The sequence below is a fragment of the Bos javanicus genome, chromosome 22 (genome assembly GCF_032452875.1).
Source record: "Bos javanicus breed banteng chromosome 22, ARS-OSU_banteng_1.0, whole genome shotgun sequence".
NCBI classification, from domain to species: domain Eukaryota; kingdom Metazoa; phylum Chordata; class Mammalia; order Artiodactyla; family Bovidae; genus Bos; species Bos javanicus.
The window spans coordinates 45,962,229-45,975,871 of record NC_083889.1 but is presented as its reverse complement, the minus strand read 5'-3'; the positions used below and the strand labels follow the sequence as shown (position 1 = coordinate 45,975,871).

The 13,643-nt window shown below is 39.6% G+C and overlaps 1 protein-coding gene across 4 annotated transcripts in view; it reads left to right on the top strand.

The window, feature by feature from the left end:
- Positions 1 to 9,564, top strand: part of CACNA2D3 (calcium voltage-gated channel auxiliary subunit alpha2delta 3) — a 903,838-nt gene extending 894,274 nt beyond the window's left edge. For 3 of the 4 annotated variants that reach the window (XM_061396641.1, XM_061396640.1, XM_061396643.1), the window contains one exon: positions 2,909 to 3,321. In XM_061396641.1, coding sequence (XP_061252625.1) covers positions 2,909 to 3,001 — 93 coding nt within the window. In that variant the 3' untranslated portion in view covers positions 3,002 to 3,321. Of the gene's footprint in view, positions 1 to 2,908; positions 3,322 to 9,326 lie in introns of those variants that run through there. The other variant, XM_061396642.1, reaches the window with a different exon arrangement.
- The last annotated feature ends 4,079 nt before the right edge of the window (positions 9,565 to 13,643 follow it).

Here is a 13,643-nt window from a genome sequence, read left to right as displayed (position 1 = left end):
CCATAAAAGACCCAGAATCACCAAAGCTGATCTGAGAAAAAAGAACAAAGCTGGAGGCATCACCATCCCAGGCTTAAGACAGTGCTACAAAGCTATAGTAATCAAAACAGCATAGCGTTGCCACAAAAACAGACATATGGATAATGGAGCAGGATAGAAAGCCGAGAAATAAACCCACACGCCTATGTCAATTAATCTTCAACAAAGGAGGCAAGAATATACAATGGGAAAAAGATAACCTCTTCAACAAGTGGTGTTGGGAAAGCTGGACAGTCAGATGTAAATCAGTGAAGTTAGAACACATCCTCACACCATACATGAAAATAAATTCACAATGCCTTAGAGGTTTAAATATAAGACAGAGCACCATAAAACTCCTAGAAGAAAACATAGGCAAGACATTCTCTGGTATAAATTGTACCAATGTTTTCTTAGGTCATTCTCCTAAGGCAATAGAAATAAAGTAAAAATAAACAAATGAGACCTAGTCAAACTTATAAGCTTTTATACAGCAAAGAAAACTATAAACAAAACAAAAGGAATACCTAAGGGGTAGAAGAAAATATTTGCAAATGATGCAACTGAAAGGGCTTAATTTCCAAAATATACAACAGTTCATACAACTCAAAAACAAAACAAAGCCAGGGAGCCCAGTTGAAAAATGAGCAGATGACCTAAATAGACATTTCTGCAGAGAAGACATACAGATGACCAACAGGCACATGAAAAGATACTTATCATCACTTAGACTCCTAGCGACCCCATGGACTGCAGCCTACCAGGCTCCTCCGTCCATGGGATTTTCCAGGCAAGAGTACTGGAGTGGGGTGCCATTGCCTTCTCCTCACTAATTATTAGAGAAATGCAAATCACCACTACAATGAGACACCACCTTATACCAGTCAGAATGACCATCACTAAAAGGTGTACAAATAACAATGCTGAAGGGAATGTGGAGAAAAGGGAACCCTCCTACACTGTGATCAGAATGTAAATTAGTGCAGCCGCTACGGGAAACAATATGGATGTTCCTCATAAAGGTAAAAGTAGGGTTGCCGTATGATCCAGCAATCTCACTGCTGGGCATGTATCCAGACCAAAATATCATTTGAAAAGATATATGCACCCCTGTCTTCACAACAGCACTGTTTACAGTAGGCAAGACATAGAAACAATCTAAGTGTCCACCAACAGATGAATCTATAAAGATGTGTAGTGTGTGTATATATATATAATGGAATATTACTCAGCCATACAAAAGAATGAAATAATGCCATTTGAAGCAACATGGAGGAACCTAGAGATTAATACTAGCTGAACTAAATCAGAAAGAGAAAGACAAATACCATATGATATCCCTTATATGTGGAATCTAAAATATGTCACAAATGAGCATATCTACAAAACAGAAACAAAATGACAGATATAGAGGTGGGGGGAAAGGATTGGAAATTTGGGGTTAACAAGTGAAAGCTATTATAAATGGGGTGGATAAACAACAAGGTCCTACTGTATAGCACAAGGAACTTTACTCATTCTGTGATAAACCATAATGGAAAATAAAATGGGTATTTTATGCATATATGTGCATAAATATGCATACCATATATATGCATATATATATAGTACACTTTGTTGTACAACAGAAATTAATACAACATTGTAGATCAATTATATGCCAATGACATTTCTAAAAGAAAAAAAAAAATTCTAGGTATTGGAGAGACCTTCCTATCCAAGACCAGAAAAAATGGAAGAAAAACAGATTTATTTAACTATATAAAAATTATAACCTTTGGTAAAAAGGATAACTGAGAGTCAGTATCCAATTTATAGAACCTGAGAACATTTATAAATGAAAGCATAAAGAGCTCTTTAAATTAATGAAGAAAAACTGCATTTAAAAATAGACCAAGCTCTGAGACTTTCCTAGAGGTCCAGTGGTTGGGACTTTGCCTTCTACTGCAGGGGGTGCAAGTTCAATCCCTGGCTGGGGAACTGGGGTCCTGCATGCCTCATGGCCAAGAAACCAAAATTTAAGAAACAGAAGCAATGTTGTACCAAGTTCAGTAAAGACTTTAAAAATGAACTATATATATTAAAAAAAGATCTTTAAAAAAAAAGAAACAATTAACCAAGGACATGAAAGATACGAGTCATTGGATGATCAGAAAATACAGGTACCAATGAAGTATCTGGCAATAGCCATTGAAGGCAAAAATATCCTTTAGCTCTTCACCCTTATTCCTGGACATCTTTACCTTAGGCCAGAGCAGGAACAAATACCAATTTTGGCGAAGGACTTGCATTCAACACTCTTTGTAACAGTAGAGAACACCTGAGAAGATGAACAACCATCAGTAAGAAAAAAAAAAAAAAAGAATGAATAAAAGAAATTTACAGTAATGAACATGGAGAAAATTCTGTCAATTAGTAGATGAAAATCATGGTACAGAAAGGAGTAAATAATATGATTTAATTTTTGTAAAACAGAACCTCCCTTCCCTGAAATTAAAAAGAAGTCACACGTGTTAATAAAACCTTCCATAGCCAAGTCTCTGAAATGATCTGAGATGTGATCATTTACTTAGAAGGTCAATATTTTGCTTTTATAAAATAATCACAACAGACATCTCTACCAACAGTCCTTTACCTCTTGAGTGTTCTGCATTGTAGTATGCAAAAAGTCATTTTGCATATTTTATGCATTGACAAGTGAAGTCAGAGATTGTCTTTACTAATGTGATGAAATGTACACAAGTCCATTTCCTGGACATTATCTAGATTCCAAATGATTTTGTTCATATGCTGAAGAGCAGGGAGAGATCTGGGGATGCCACATACCTTGGGAAGTTTAAGGCATCTTGGAATCTGTCTCTGCTCTAACCAACCCTGCCTTTCCCTGTAGGAGAATGCGAGGGAGTGTGGGGGTGCACCGAATCTCAAGGCCAAGATGGTCCTGATCCTGTTCCCTCTGCTTTTGATGCTCTTCTCAAGGTGACACTGATGGAGATGTTCTCTTGGCATGCTAAATTATGGATAAACTGTGAACCAAACTATGGTGCGACATAGGAGACATGAAATATAGTCCAACCATCAGCATCTCATGATTTTAAACTGTGCGTGATACAAACTCTTAAAAATATGTTGACAGAAAAGTTATCTTTTTACTTTGCCAGTCATGCAAATGTGAGTTTGCTACATTATTATCATCCTTCATCAGAAACGGGACTGCAAGTGGGCAGCATCCCTTCTGCTTGAAACCCATTGAAACCAATTTAAAACTGTGTACTTTTTAAATAAAGTATGTTAAAATCATAATCTCCTGGTTTGGGTTTTGTTATCATTTTATTGCTGAGAAAACAGACTGAAAAGTGCATGAAAAAGTCACCCATTCCAGACGGCAAGAAAATAATGGTTGTTGGCAGAGACTTTACTCTAAAGCAGATTCTAGACAAACATTTAACAATTGTTTAGATGCTCTACTCTGTTTTAAAAATATTTACAGAAGTAAATCAAAATATCATCTACATCAGAAGAATTTATTGCACAGAACCCTGAATTTTGTTGAACAAAACTTCAATAGAAATCATAATTTGGATGAGAACACAAGCTTCCATAATATTTAAGTGTTGAAGTATTTGGGAATAGAAATAAAGAAGTCATAAACCCTAGGAATTTGTTCTGAGAAGACTTGAAGGAGGAAAGAATGGTGACTACAAATGACTCAACTTTATTGCTTGAGAATTTGGCTTCTAGCTTTCCTCATAAACAAGAGATGAAATTCGGTCTTATATGTTATAGAATGTGAAACTACTCAGACCTGTAAGCATTAAAACACTGGATCGTGAACCAAAGAAAATAGATTCCACTGGATTGTGATTCCAAAATAACCATTCCAAGTGGAATAATTTCTGCGCCTAGGTAGAAATGAGAATGCCTTTCTTTAGAGGACAAACATCTAAAAGTCACGTGGAGAAATCAAACTCTTAAAAAAAAGGCTGCATTATCCTATTGATATTTTAGAAAAACTGATGTTATCATACTACTTTATACTATAATGATTCTAGTATTTATAAGAATAATAGTACTGCATTGTTATGCTTCTTTCAATTACTATTTCTCCAACCCACAAAGTCTTCCTACTCCTCAAGCATGCTAAGTGGACACCTGCCTCAGGGTCTTTGCACTTGCTATTCCCTCATCATGAGATGCTCTTTCTCCCAGATACCCGCATGCTTTCCTCCCTTACCTTCTTCAGGTCCTTCTTTTGTGGCAGTCCACGCTGACCTCCTTGTTTATAGTTGTAACTTGCACATGCCTTCACCCCTTCTCTCTTCCCTGCTTGATATTCTGCCATAGCAGTTATCACCACTGGATTTGTTTAGCGTTTGTCTCTCCCCAGGTGAATATAAACACCAAGAAGGCAAGGATTTTATTTGTTGTTTTTTATTTTGTCACTGCTGTATTCTCGTCTCCAAGGAGAGAAGAGTAGAGTATCCAGCTCAGAGCAGACCCTCAGTAAACATTTAAGCAAGTAAGCAAGTGACGGTAGTAGCAAGAGTTGCGGTTCCAGCATAGAGGGCGGTTGTGTATACCTGTCCCCATGCTATAGCGCTGTGTGGGAGGGTCAGCGTTACGGAGAGAGCATGGAGTAATAGAATATCCTCTGTTATCCTGCCATTGCCAGTTTTTGAAAACTTCTACTGACAGTACTAATGATTGATGCCAATTGTCTCCAAAGGGATCTCATCACAGAAAGTTTTATTAAAATGTTTGGTTTGCTACTTATAATTAAGATAAACTTTAAAGTGATACAGTTAAATCTAACTGTATGGTACAGTTACTAAAATTATAAGCTTTGACATTCCATATAATAAGTTAATGGATTCAGAAGTCACCTGGAGCTAGCAGTATTCTTCCTAAACTGTAGCAGTATTCTTCCTAAACTGTAGAAAGCTTTCATATATGTGAACATTCACAAAAATATAGTAGAACAAGTGCAATAGTTATTGAAGTTAGACTAGTAAATCACAGTATAGATGAGAATATTTGTGTGATGCCTTTATCTGTCCTAAAATAACAAAAGACCAACTCCATATGCTATACCTTCATTAGACTAAGATGACATAGGACACTAAAATAAGATAGTAATGGCAGTGGTAAAAAGTACTATTCAATATATGAAGCAGTTGCAAAATAAGGAACTGTAGCATTATTATTCTGGAGAAGGCAATGGCACCCCACTCCAGTACTCTTGCCTGGAAAATCACATGGACGGAGGAGCCTGGTAGGCTGCAGTCCATGGGGTCGCTGAGGGTCAGAAACGACTGAGCGACTTCACTTTCACTTTTCACTTTCATGCATTGGAGAAGGAAATGGCAACCCACTCCAGTGTTCTTGCCTGGAGAATCCAAGGGACAGGGGAGCCTGGTGGGCTGCAGTCCATGGGGTCGCTAAGAGTCAAACATGACTGAGCAACTTCACTTTCACTTTTCACTTTCATGCATTGGAGAAGGAAATGGCAACCCACTCCAATGTTCTTCCCTGGAGAATCCCAGGGACGGGGGACCTGGTGGGCTGCCGTATATGGGGTCGCACAGAGTCAGACATGACTTAGCAGCAGATCAGATCAGATCAGATCAGTCGCTCAGTCGTGTCCGACTTTTGCGACCCCATGAATCGCAGCATGCCAGGCCTCCCTGTCCATCACCAACTCCCGGAGTTCACACAGACTCACGTCCATCGAGTCAGTGATGCCATCCAGCCATCTCATCCTCTGTCGTCCCCTTCTCCTCTTGCCCCCAACCCCTCCCAGCATCAGAGTCTTTTCCAATGAGTCAACTCTTCGCATCAAGTGGCCAAAGTACTGCAGTTTCAGCTTTAGCATCATTCCTTCCAAAGAAATCCCAGGGCTGATCTCCTTCAGAATGGACTGGTTGGATCTCCTTGCAGTCCAAGGGACTCTCAAGAGTCTTCTCCAACACCACAGTTCAAAAGCATCAATTCTTCAGCACTCAGCCTTCTTCACAGTCCAAATCTCACATCCATGCATGACCAAGGAAAAACCATAGCCTTGACTAGACGAACCTCTGTTGGCAAAGTAATGTCTCTGCTTTTGAATATGCTATCTAGGTTGGTCATAACTTTCCTTCCAAGGAGTAAGCGTCTTTTAATTTCATGGCTGTAGTCACCATCTGTAGTGATTTTGGAGCCCAGAAAAATAAAGTCTGACACTGTTTCCACTGTTTCCCCATCTATTTCCCATGAAGTGGTGGGACCGGATGCCATGATCTTCGTTTTCTGAATGTTGAGCTTTAAGCCAACTTTTTCACTCTCCACTTTCACCTTCATCAAGAGGCTTTTGAGTTCCTCTTCACTTCTGCCATAAGGGTGGTGTCATCTGCATATCTGAGGTTATTGATATTTCTCCCGGCAATCTTGATTCCAGCTTGTGTTTCTTCCAGCCCAGCATTACTCATGATGTACTCTGCATAGAAGTTAAATAAACAGGGTGACAATATACAGCCTTGACATACTCCTTTTCCTATTTGAAACCAGTCTGTTGTTCCATGTCCAGTTCTAACTGTTGCTTCCTGACCTGCATACAAATTTCTCAAGAGGCAGATCAGGTGGTCTGGTATTCCCATCTCTTTCAGAATTTCCCACAGTTTCTTGTGATCCACACAGTCAAAGGCATTGGCATAGTCAATAAAGCAGAAATAGATGTTTTTCTGTTTTCTCTTGCTTTTTCCATGATCCAGCAGATGTTGGCAATTTGATCTCTGGTTCCTCTGCCTTTTCTAAAATCAGCGTGAACATCAGGAAGTTCACGGTTCACATATTGCTGAAGCCTGGCCTGGAGAATGTTGAGCATGACTTTACTAGCATGTGAGATGAGTGCAATTGTGCTGTAGTTTGAGCATTCTTTGGCATTGCCTTTCTTTGGGATTGGAATGAAAACTGACCTTTTCCAGTCCTGTGGCCACTGCTGAGTTTTCCAAATTTGCTGGCATATTGAGTGCAGCACTTTCACAGCATCATCTTTCAGGATTTGGAATAGTTCAACTGGAATTCCATCACCTCCACTAGCTTTGTTAGTAGTGATGCTTTCTAAGGCCCACTTGACTTCACATTCCAGGATGTCTGGCTCTAGGTCAGTGATCACACCATCGTGATTATCTGGGTCATGAAGATCTTTTTTGTACAGTTCTTCTGTGTATTCTTGCCACCTCTTCTTAATATCTTCTGCTTCTGTTAGGTCCATACCATTTCTGTCCTTTATCCAGCCCATCTTTGCATGAAATGTTCCTTTGGTATCTCTGATTTTCTTGAAGACATCCCTAGTCTTTCCCATTCTGTTGTTTTCCTCTATTTCTTTGCACTGATCGCTGAAGAAGTCTTTCTTATCTCTTCTTGCTATTCTTTGGAACTCTGCATTCAGATGTTTATATCTTTCCTTTTCTCCTTTGCTTTTCACTTCTCTTCTTTTCACAGCTATTTGTAAGGCCTCCCCAGACAGCCATTTTGCTTTTTTGCATTTCTTTTCCATGGGGATGGTCTTGATCCCTGTCTCCTGTACAATGTCATGAGCCTCATTCCATAGTTCATCAGGCACTCTGTCTATCAGATCTAGGCCCTTAAATCTATTTCTCACTTCCACTGTATAATCATAAGGGATTTGATTTAGGTCATACCTAAATGGTGTAGTGGTTTTCCCTACTTTCTTCAATTTAAGTCTGAATTTGGCAATAAGGAGTTCATGGTCTGAGCCACAGTCAGCTCCTGTCTTGTTCTTGCTGACTGTATAGAGCTTCTCCATCTTTGGCTGCAAAGAATATAATCAATCTGATTTCGGTGTTGACCATCTGGTGATGTCCATGTGTAGAGTCTTCTCTTGTGTTGTTGGAAGAGGGTGTTTGTTATGACCAGTGCATTTTCTTGGCAAAACTCTATTAGTCTTTGCCCTGCTTCATTCCGTATTCCAAGGCCAAATTTGCCTGTTACTCCAGGTGTTTCTTGACTTCCTACTTTTGCATTCCAGTCCCGTATAATGAAAAGGACATCTTTTTTGGGTGTTAGTTCTAAAAGGTCTTGTAGGTCTTCATAGAACCATTCAACTTCAGCTTCTTCATCGTTACTGGTTGGGAATTACTGTGATATTGAATGGTTTGCCTTGGAAACGAACAGAGATCATTCTGTCGTTCTTGAGATTGCATCCAAGTACTGCATTTCGGACTCTTTTGTTGACCATGATGGCTACTCCATTTCTTCTGAGAGATTCCTGCCCGCAGTAGTAGATATAATGGTCATCTGAGTTAAATTCACCCATTCCAGTCCATTTCAGTTCGCTGATCCCTAGAATGTCGACATTCACTCTTGCCATCTCCTGTTTGACCACTTCCAATTTGCCTTGATTCATAGACCTGACATTCCAGGTCCCTATGCAATATTGCTCTTCACAGCATCAGACCTTGCTTCTATCACCAGTCACATCCACAGCTGGGTATTCTTTTTGCTTTGGCTCCATCCCTTCATTCTTTCTGGAGTTATTTCTCCACTGATCTCCAGTAGCATATTAGGCACCTACTGACCTGGGGAGTTCCTCTTTCAGTATCCTATAATTTTGCCTTTTCATACTGTTCATGGGGTTCTCAAGGCAAGAATACTGAAGTGGTTTGCCATTCCCTTCTCCAGTGGACCACATTCTCTCAGTATAGCACTGCAGAGGGTAATATTTCTCTTGTTTTAAGAGTCTGTATAGTTTAATAAAATATTAAAATAATAGGCAGAAGAGCACAGTTTTATTACTCTCAATATTAGAGGTCATAATAATTTAGAAGACCCTTGAGGGCCATTTGCAGTGTGTGTGATTCGGGAGCTTTGTGAAGATGCCTCTAATTGGCACACATATGCTGGGGAGCCTGTCAGGGGCATTTCTACTCATGTGACTTTGTTTTATATATCTAGCTCTTAGCAGCTGCAATTCCTACTAGGGACTTTGCAGGCATCATTTCCATTAGGATATGTTTCCTAATCCAGTAATTACAAATCCTGGGCAGCTTTGCCCACTAGAGAACGTTCGGAAATATCTGGAAACATTTTTAGGTTGTCACAGTTTGAGGCAAGAGGAAGTTTAAAACAATATAATAGATGCCACAGACATTCCGGATCCCCACGTGACATCTAAATTGTGTACCTTTGCTCCACCATGCTAGGAATCCCTTACATAGTGTAAGCTACTAATGTACAGATTCAATTCAGTAGCAATCTCTGTATATCATATCTTAAAATACTCAGATGATGGGGTCCTTCTTGTCCTTCAGGCCTCAGCAGTCTTCCACTGAACACCAGGGAATCCTCGCTCTCCACCTGCCGGTTTCTTTCAGAGCAAGGTATTCACAGGGCGCTGGCATTTTCCCTGTTCACTCTCAAGTCTCCCCTCCTATACCTTGTAGGAGGGAGCTCAACTGTCTGAATTCCCCATGCTTTTAATTGCTTCTCAATTTCAGTGACACCCAGCAAGTGTTTGCAGAATGAATAAACCATTTCCATGATTCTGTTTATGAGAGCTTCTATTTACAAGTTACTGTGCAGAGAATTTCCATCATCATTTCCTACACCTGTTATTATTCCCATTTCACTGATGAGGAAACTGGACTTGACAAGCAAGTTACCCAGATTGCTAGAGCCACTAAGAGGCAGGGCCTTCTGCCTTCACCGTTACAATACTATGTACCATATGCATCAGTACAATGTATTATAGTCCCACATGGCGGCAGACCCCGGTCCCCTCAGACAGGTACGAAGTCAGGATGGCAGTACTTTCTAGTTTGGGATACTATAATTCAGCAGCATTTGGACACACTAAAGGCAATATATGATAGTAGATTATAGTGATATTTTTTGTTAACTATGGTTAGAAACAGCAGAGTAATATGGCACTATGGCTACATCTGTAGTATATTGAAAATACAGTACTTCCTACTCATACACACATTTTAGGTGATGCAGGATGATTTAAACCAGGAGTCAGGAAGTTTTTTCTGTAAAGGACCAGAGTGAATATTTTAGACTTTGTGGGCCATGTTGTCTGTGTCTGTTGCAACTATTGAACTCTGCCAGCATAGCACAAAAGCCCCTTGTGTCCCATTAAAACTTTCTTTAAAGGACACTACAATCTGAATTTCTTATATTGTCACATGTCGCAAAATGTTATTATTCTTTAGAAGTTTCAAGCATCTAAAAATGTAAAGATCGCTCTTAGCCTGAAAGCTGTACAAAACAGGCAGTGGGCCAGATTTGACACATGGACCATAGTGGTCAATCCCTTGATTGAGAAGATTGCTGCTGCCAATTTTTAAGGTTCTCACAATGTGATAAATCAGGAATCTCCTCGCAGCTTCCAGGCATGCATGCTAGAAGGTGTCAGCACTATCAATATGGGAGCTTCTATAGTACAAACATGCCCCCGTGATTTTGACTGTTCACGTCACACAGCCTAGCACCGTTTAACACATTGGAAGTACCTGAGTATAATCTAATGCCTTTATATGTATATAACTAAAGACATAAAAGAACATAACTCATGATAGTGTGCGAGCATTAGTGCTTCTCAGATTGTAAGGGGAGAGTATTGGCTGACATAATGCAGTTCAGCACAGCATATGATCAGTTCTGTTCCCATAATTATATGTAGTAAAGCAGAATATGCTGTGAGAGGGGGCACAGTGTATATAGCAGATGTGAGGTTCAGAGATGACTTGGCTAAGTCACACAGGTGGTGATGGAGAAGGAAGGCCCTGTGCACTTTGCCACCTTGTTGACGTTCCCCTTGTCACTTCTTTTCCTGCCACATGCTTATTCTTGAGACCCAGAAAAGAACAGTTTCACCAGCCATATTGCATTATGCTGTTGGTAATGCTGGCTCCAGCATCACTCCTGCATCATCCCATATACTGTCTTTACAGGAAATTTGACAGTATAGTTATTTCACAATATGGTGCAGCAGTGACACTCTTCTGTCATTTCAGTCACAGTAACACAGTTATGTTCTACGTACGTTTTCTAACAGTAGGGCTGCTCTCCTGTCCATGGTCCTGCCTTGCTGCTAGTTATGACGACGATGCAGCTCCTATGCTGCTGCAGCCTGCAGTTGTAGTTGCAACAACAACACAAGTGCTCATAGGGAGCCCAGTGGTCTATACAGGACTATAACCCACATCCGGAAAACCACCATTGCGACTGCCAGGGTTTCAGAGAAATAGTTAAGGAAGCGTCCTGCTTCTCGGGAAATCACAGTTCCTCATTTCACATCACTAAAAGCTTGTGATTTCCCCAACCCACTTGGCGACCACTTGGGTTCTGTGCCAGCTCTGATATTGAGAATAGTCTCTTTGCTGCATCACTCTACATGGTAGAACTATAATTTTAGCGTTGTTATGATATTATTGCTAAGCCATGTCACACTTGTTTCCAACTCGGAAGCAATTCTGCCACTACAATAACTAGTGTGTAATGTCTATAATTTTAGCAAAGTACACAATCAGTCTAGCACTTAAATAGTAAGTATTCACTGAAGAGATACACTGCACAAATATTTATAGAATTGAGGTACCATAATGTCTTTTGGTTTAGCACAGTAATAAAGCAATATCCTGAAAGACCATACATTTTCAGTTCAGTTCAGTTCAGTTGCTCAGTTGTGTCTGACTCTTTGAGACCCCATGGACTGCAGCATGCCAGGCTTCCCTTCTATCACCAACTCCCAGAGTTTGCTCAAACTTGTGTCCATTGAGTCGGTGATGCCATCCAACCATCTCATCCTCTGTCTGCCCCTTCTCCTCCTGCCTTCAATCTTTCCCAGTATTAGGGTCTTTTCCACTGAGTCAGTTCTTCACATCAGGTGGCCAAAGTTTTGGAGCTTCAGCTTCAGCATCCATCCTTCCAATGAATATTCAGGACTGATTTCCTTTAGGATGGACTGGTTGGATCTCCTTGCAGTCCAAGGGACTCTCAAAGAGTCTTCTCCAACACCACGGTGTGAGTCCTAATATTTGTAATTTGTAGTTTTAAACAAGTATCATATACTTTGCTGCCAATATTTAACATCATCCATATTATTATTCTTTGTTATTGTAGATGCAGTGCATGTAAGATATAGTGCATGTAACCACAGCTCAATAATGCATACATGCTGAGCCGTGCTAAGAGCACTACATTGTTTCACATTATTATCAGGTATGTTATAATGTTCTATAATTTTCTAATACCAGGGTAAATAATAATCTATACTAAGTTTTCTTTTATTCCCATAGATCTAGAACCAACATTAATACCATAATAAATCTCTTATCTCCAAAATGTATATCAAGAAACAGTTAAAGAAACAGTCAGAGCTGTTTTGCAGTTATGTAGCATCAGTTTGCTACCGGTAAAATATAACGTGTACTGTTTCTTAACTTGTAACAATAACACTAAAGTACTGAAAATTCAGTATTACTTTAGTTTTCAGTGTATTAGTTTTAGTGTTGCTATAACTACAGTAGGTCACATTTAGCGTATTTCTCTGACACTACCAAGAGGAATATGTGGCTATTATATAAGGCACAATGTTTGAAGTCAGAATCACACATAAAGTTGAATTACAGCTTCACAACTTAATCCTTACGTGATTTTGCTCAAAATACCTGGTAGGTGCAAGCCTCAAGTTTTTCACCTGTATGAAGGAACTAATCACAGAACCCAACTCACAGTATTGCCTTTAGGTTTAAATGAGACAGTATCCAAATGAGGAATGCTTTGAATTAAACATGATGTGATTTGAATAATTATTAGTTACTACTATTTTAATTATTTGTACTATTACGTTAATGCTGCATGCTAATTCTGACAATAATACTACTAGTAAGCTACTTAGAAATAATATTACTATATAATATGCTATCAACTGTTTGAACCAGTTTTATAAAAGCAAGTTGTCATCTTATCCTATGCTGCATTGATATCTTCTGGTTTCTTCTGCTTTAATATTGTTTATGGTAACTTGGGGCTTCCCTGGTGGCTCAGATGGTAAAGAATCTGCCTGCAATGCCAGAGACCAGGGTTCAAACCTTGGATTGGGAAGATCCCCTGGAGAAGGGAATGGCATCCCACTCCAATATTCTTGCCTGAAGAATTCCATGGACAGAGGAGCCTGGTGGGCTACAGTCCATGGGGTCGCAGGCACGACTGAGTGACTAACACGATAATGACATGGTTATTTTAACTCTTTCTTTTGCTCACGACTTTATACCATTCTATCCTAAGTTACCTTTAATGATGGTAATTCTTAGACATTACTACTTATAACAGACAATCTGTGATTGAGTCATTTTGTGCTTGCTGTAAATGTAACCAAAAAAAGGTATTTATATAGCTTAACCTACAGTGTTCTACTTTAATTTCACATCCCAGTTGGATGTATTAGATGCATCTCAATCTTGATATACTCCAAATATATCTCTGTATTTTCCCCTCCAACCTGTACTCCCCCTTTTCTCATCTCGGTCAAGAGCTTCAGCAGCCCCACCACCGTGATCCAGTGGTGTAATCCAAATAATATGGACACTTTGACTCCTCTCTTCCTCACTCCACATCCAGTC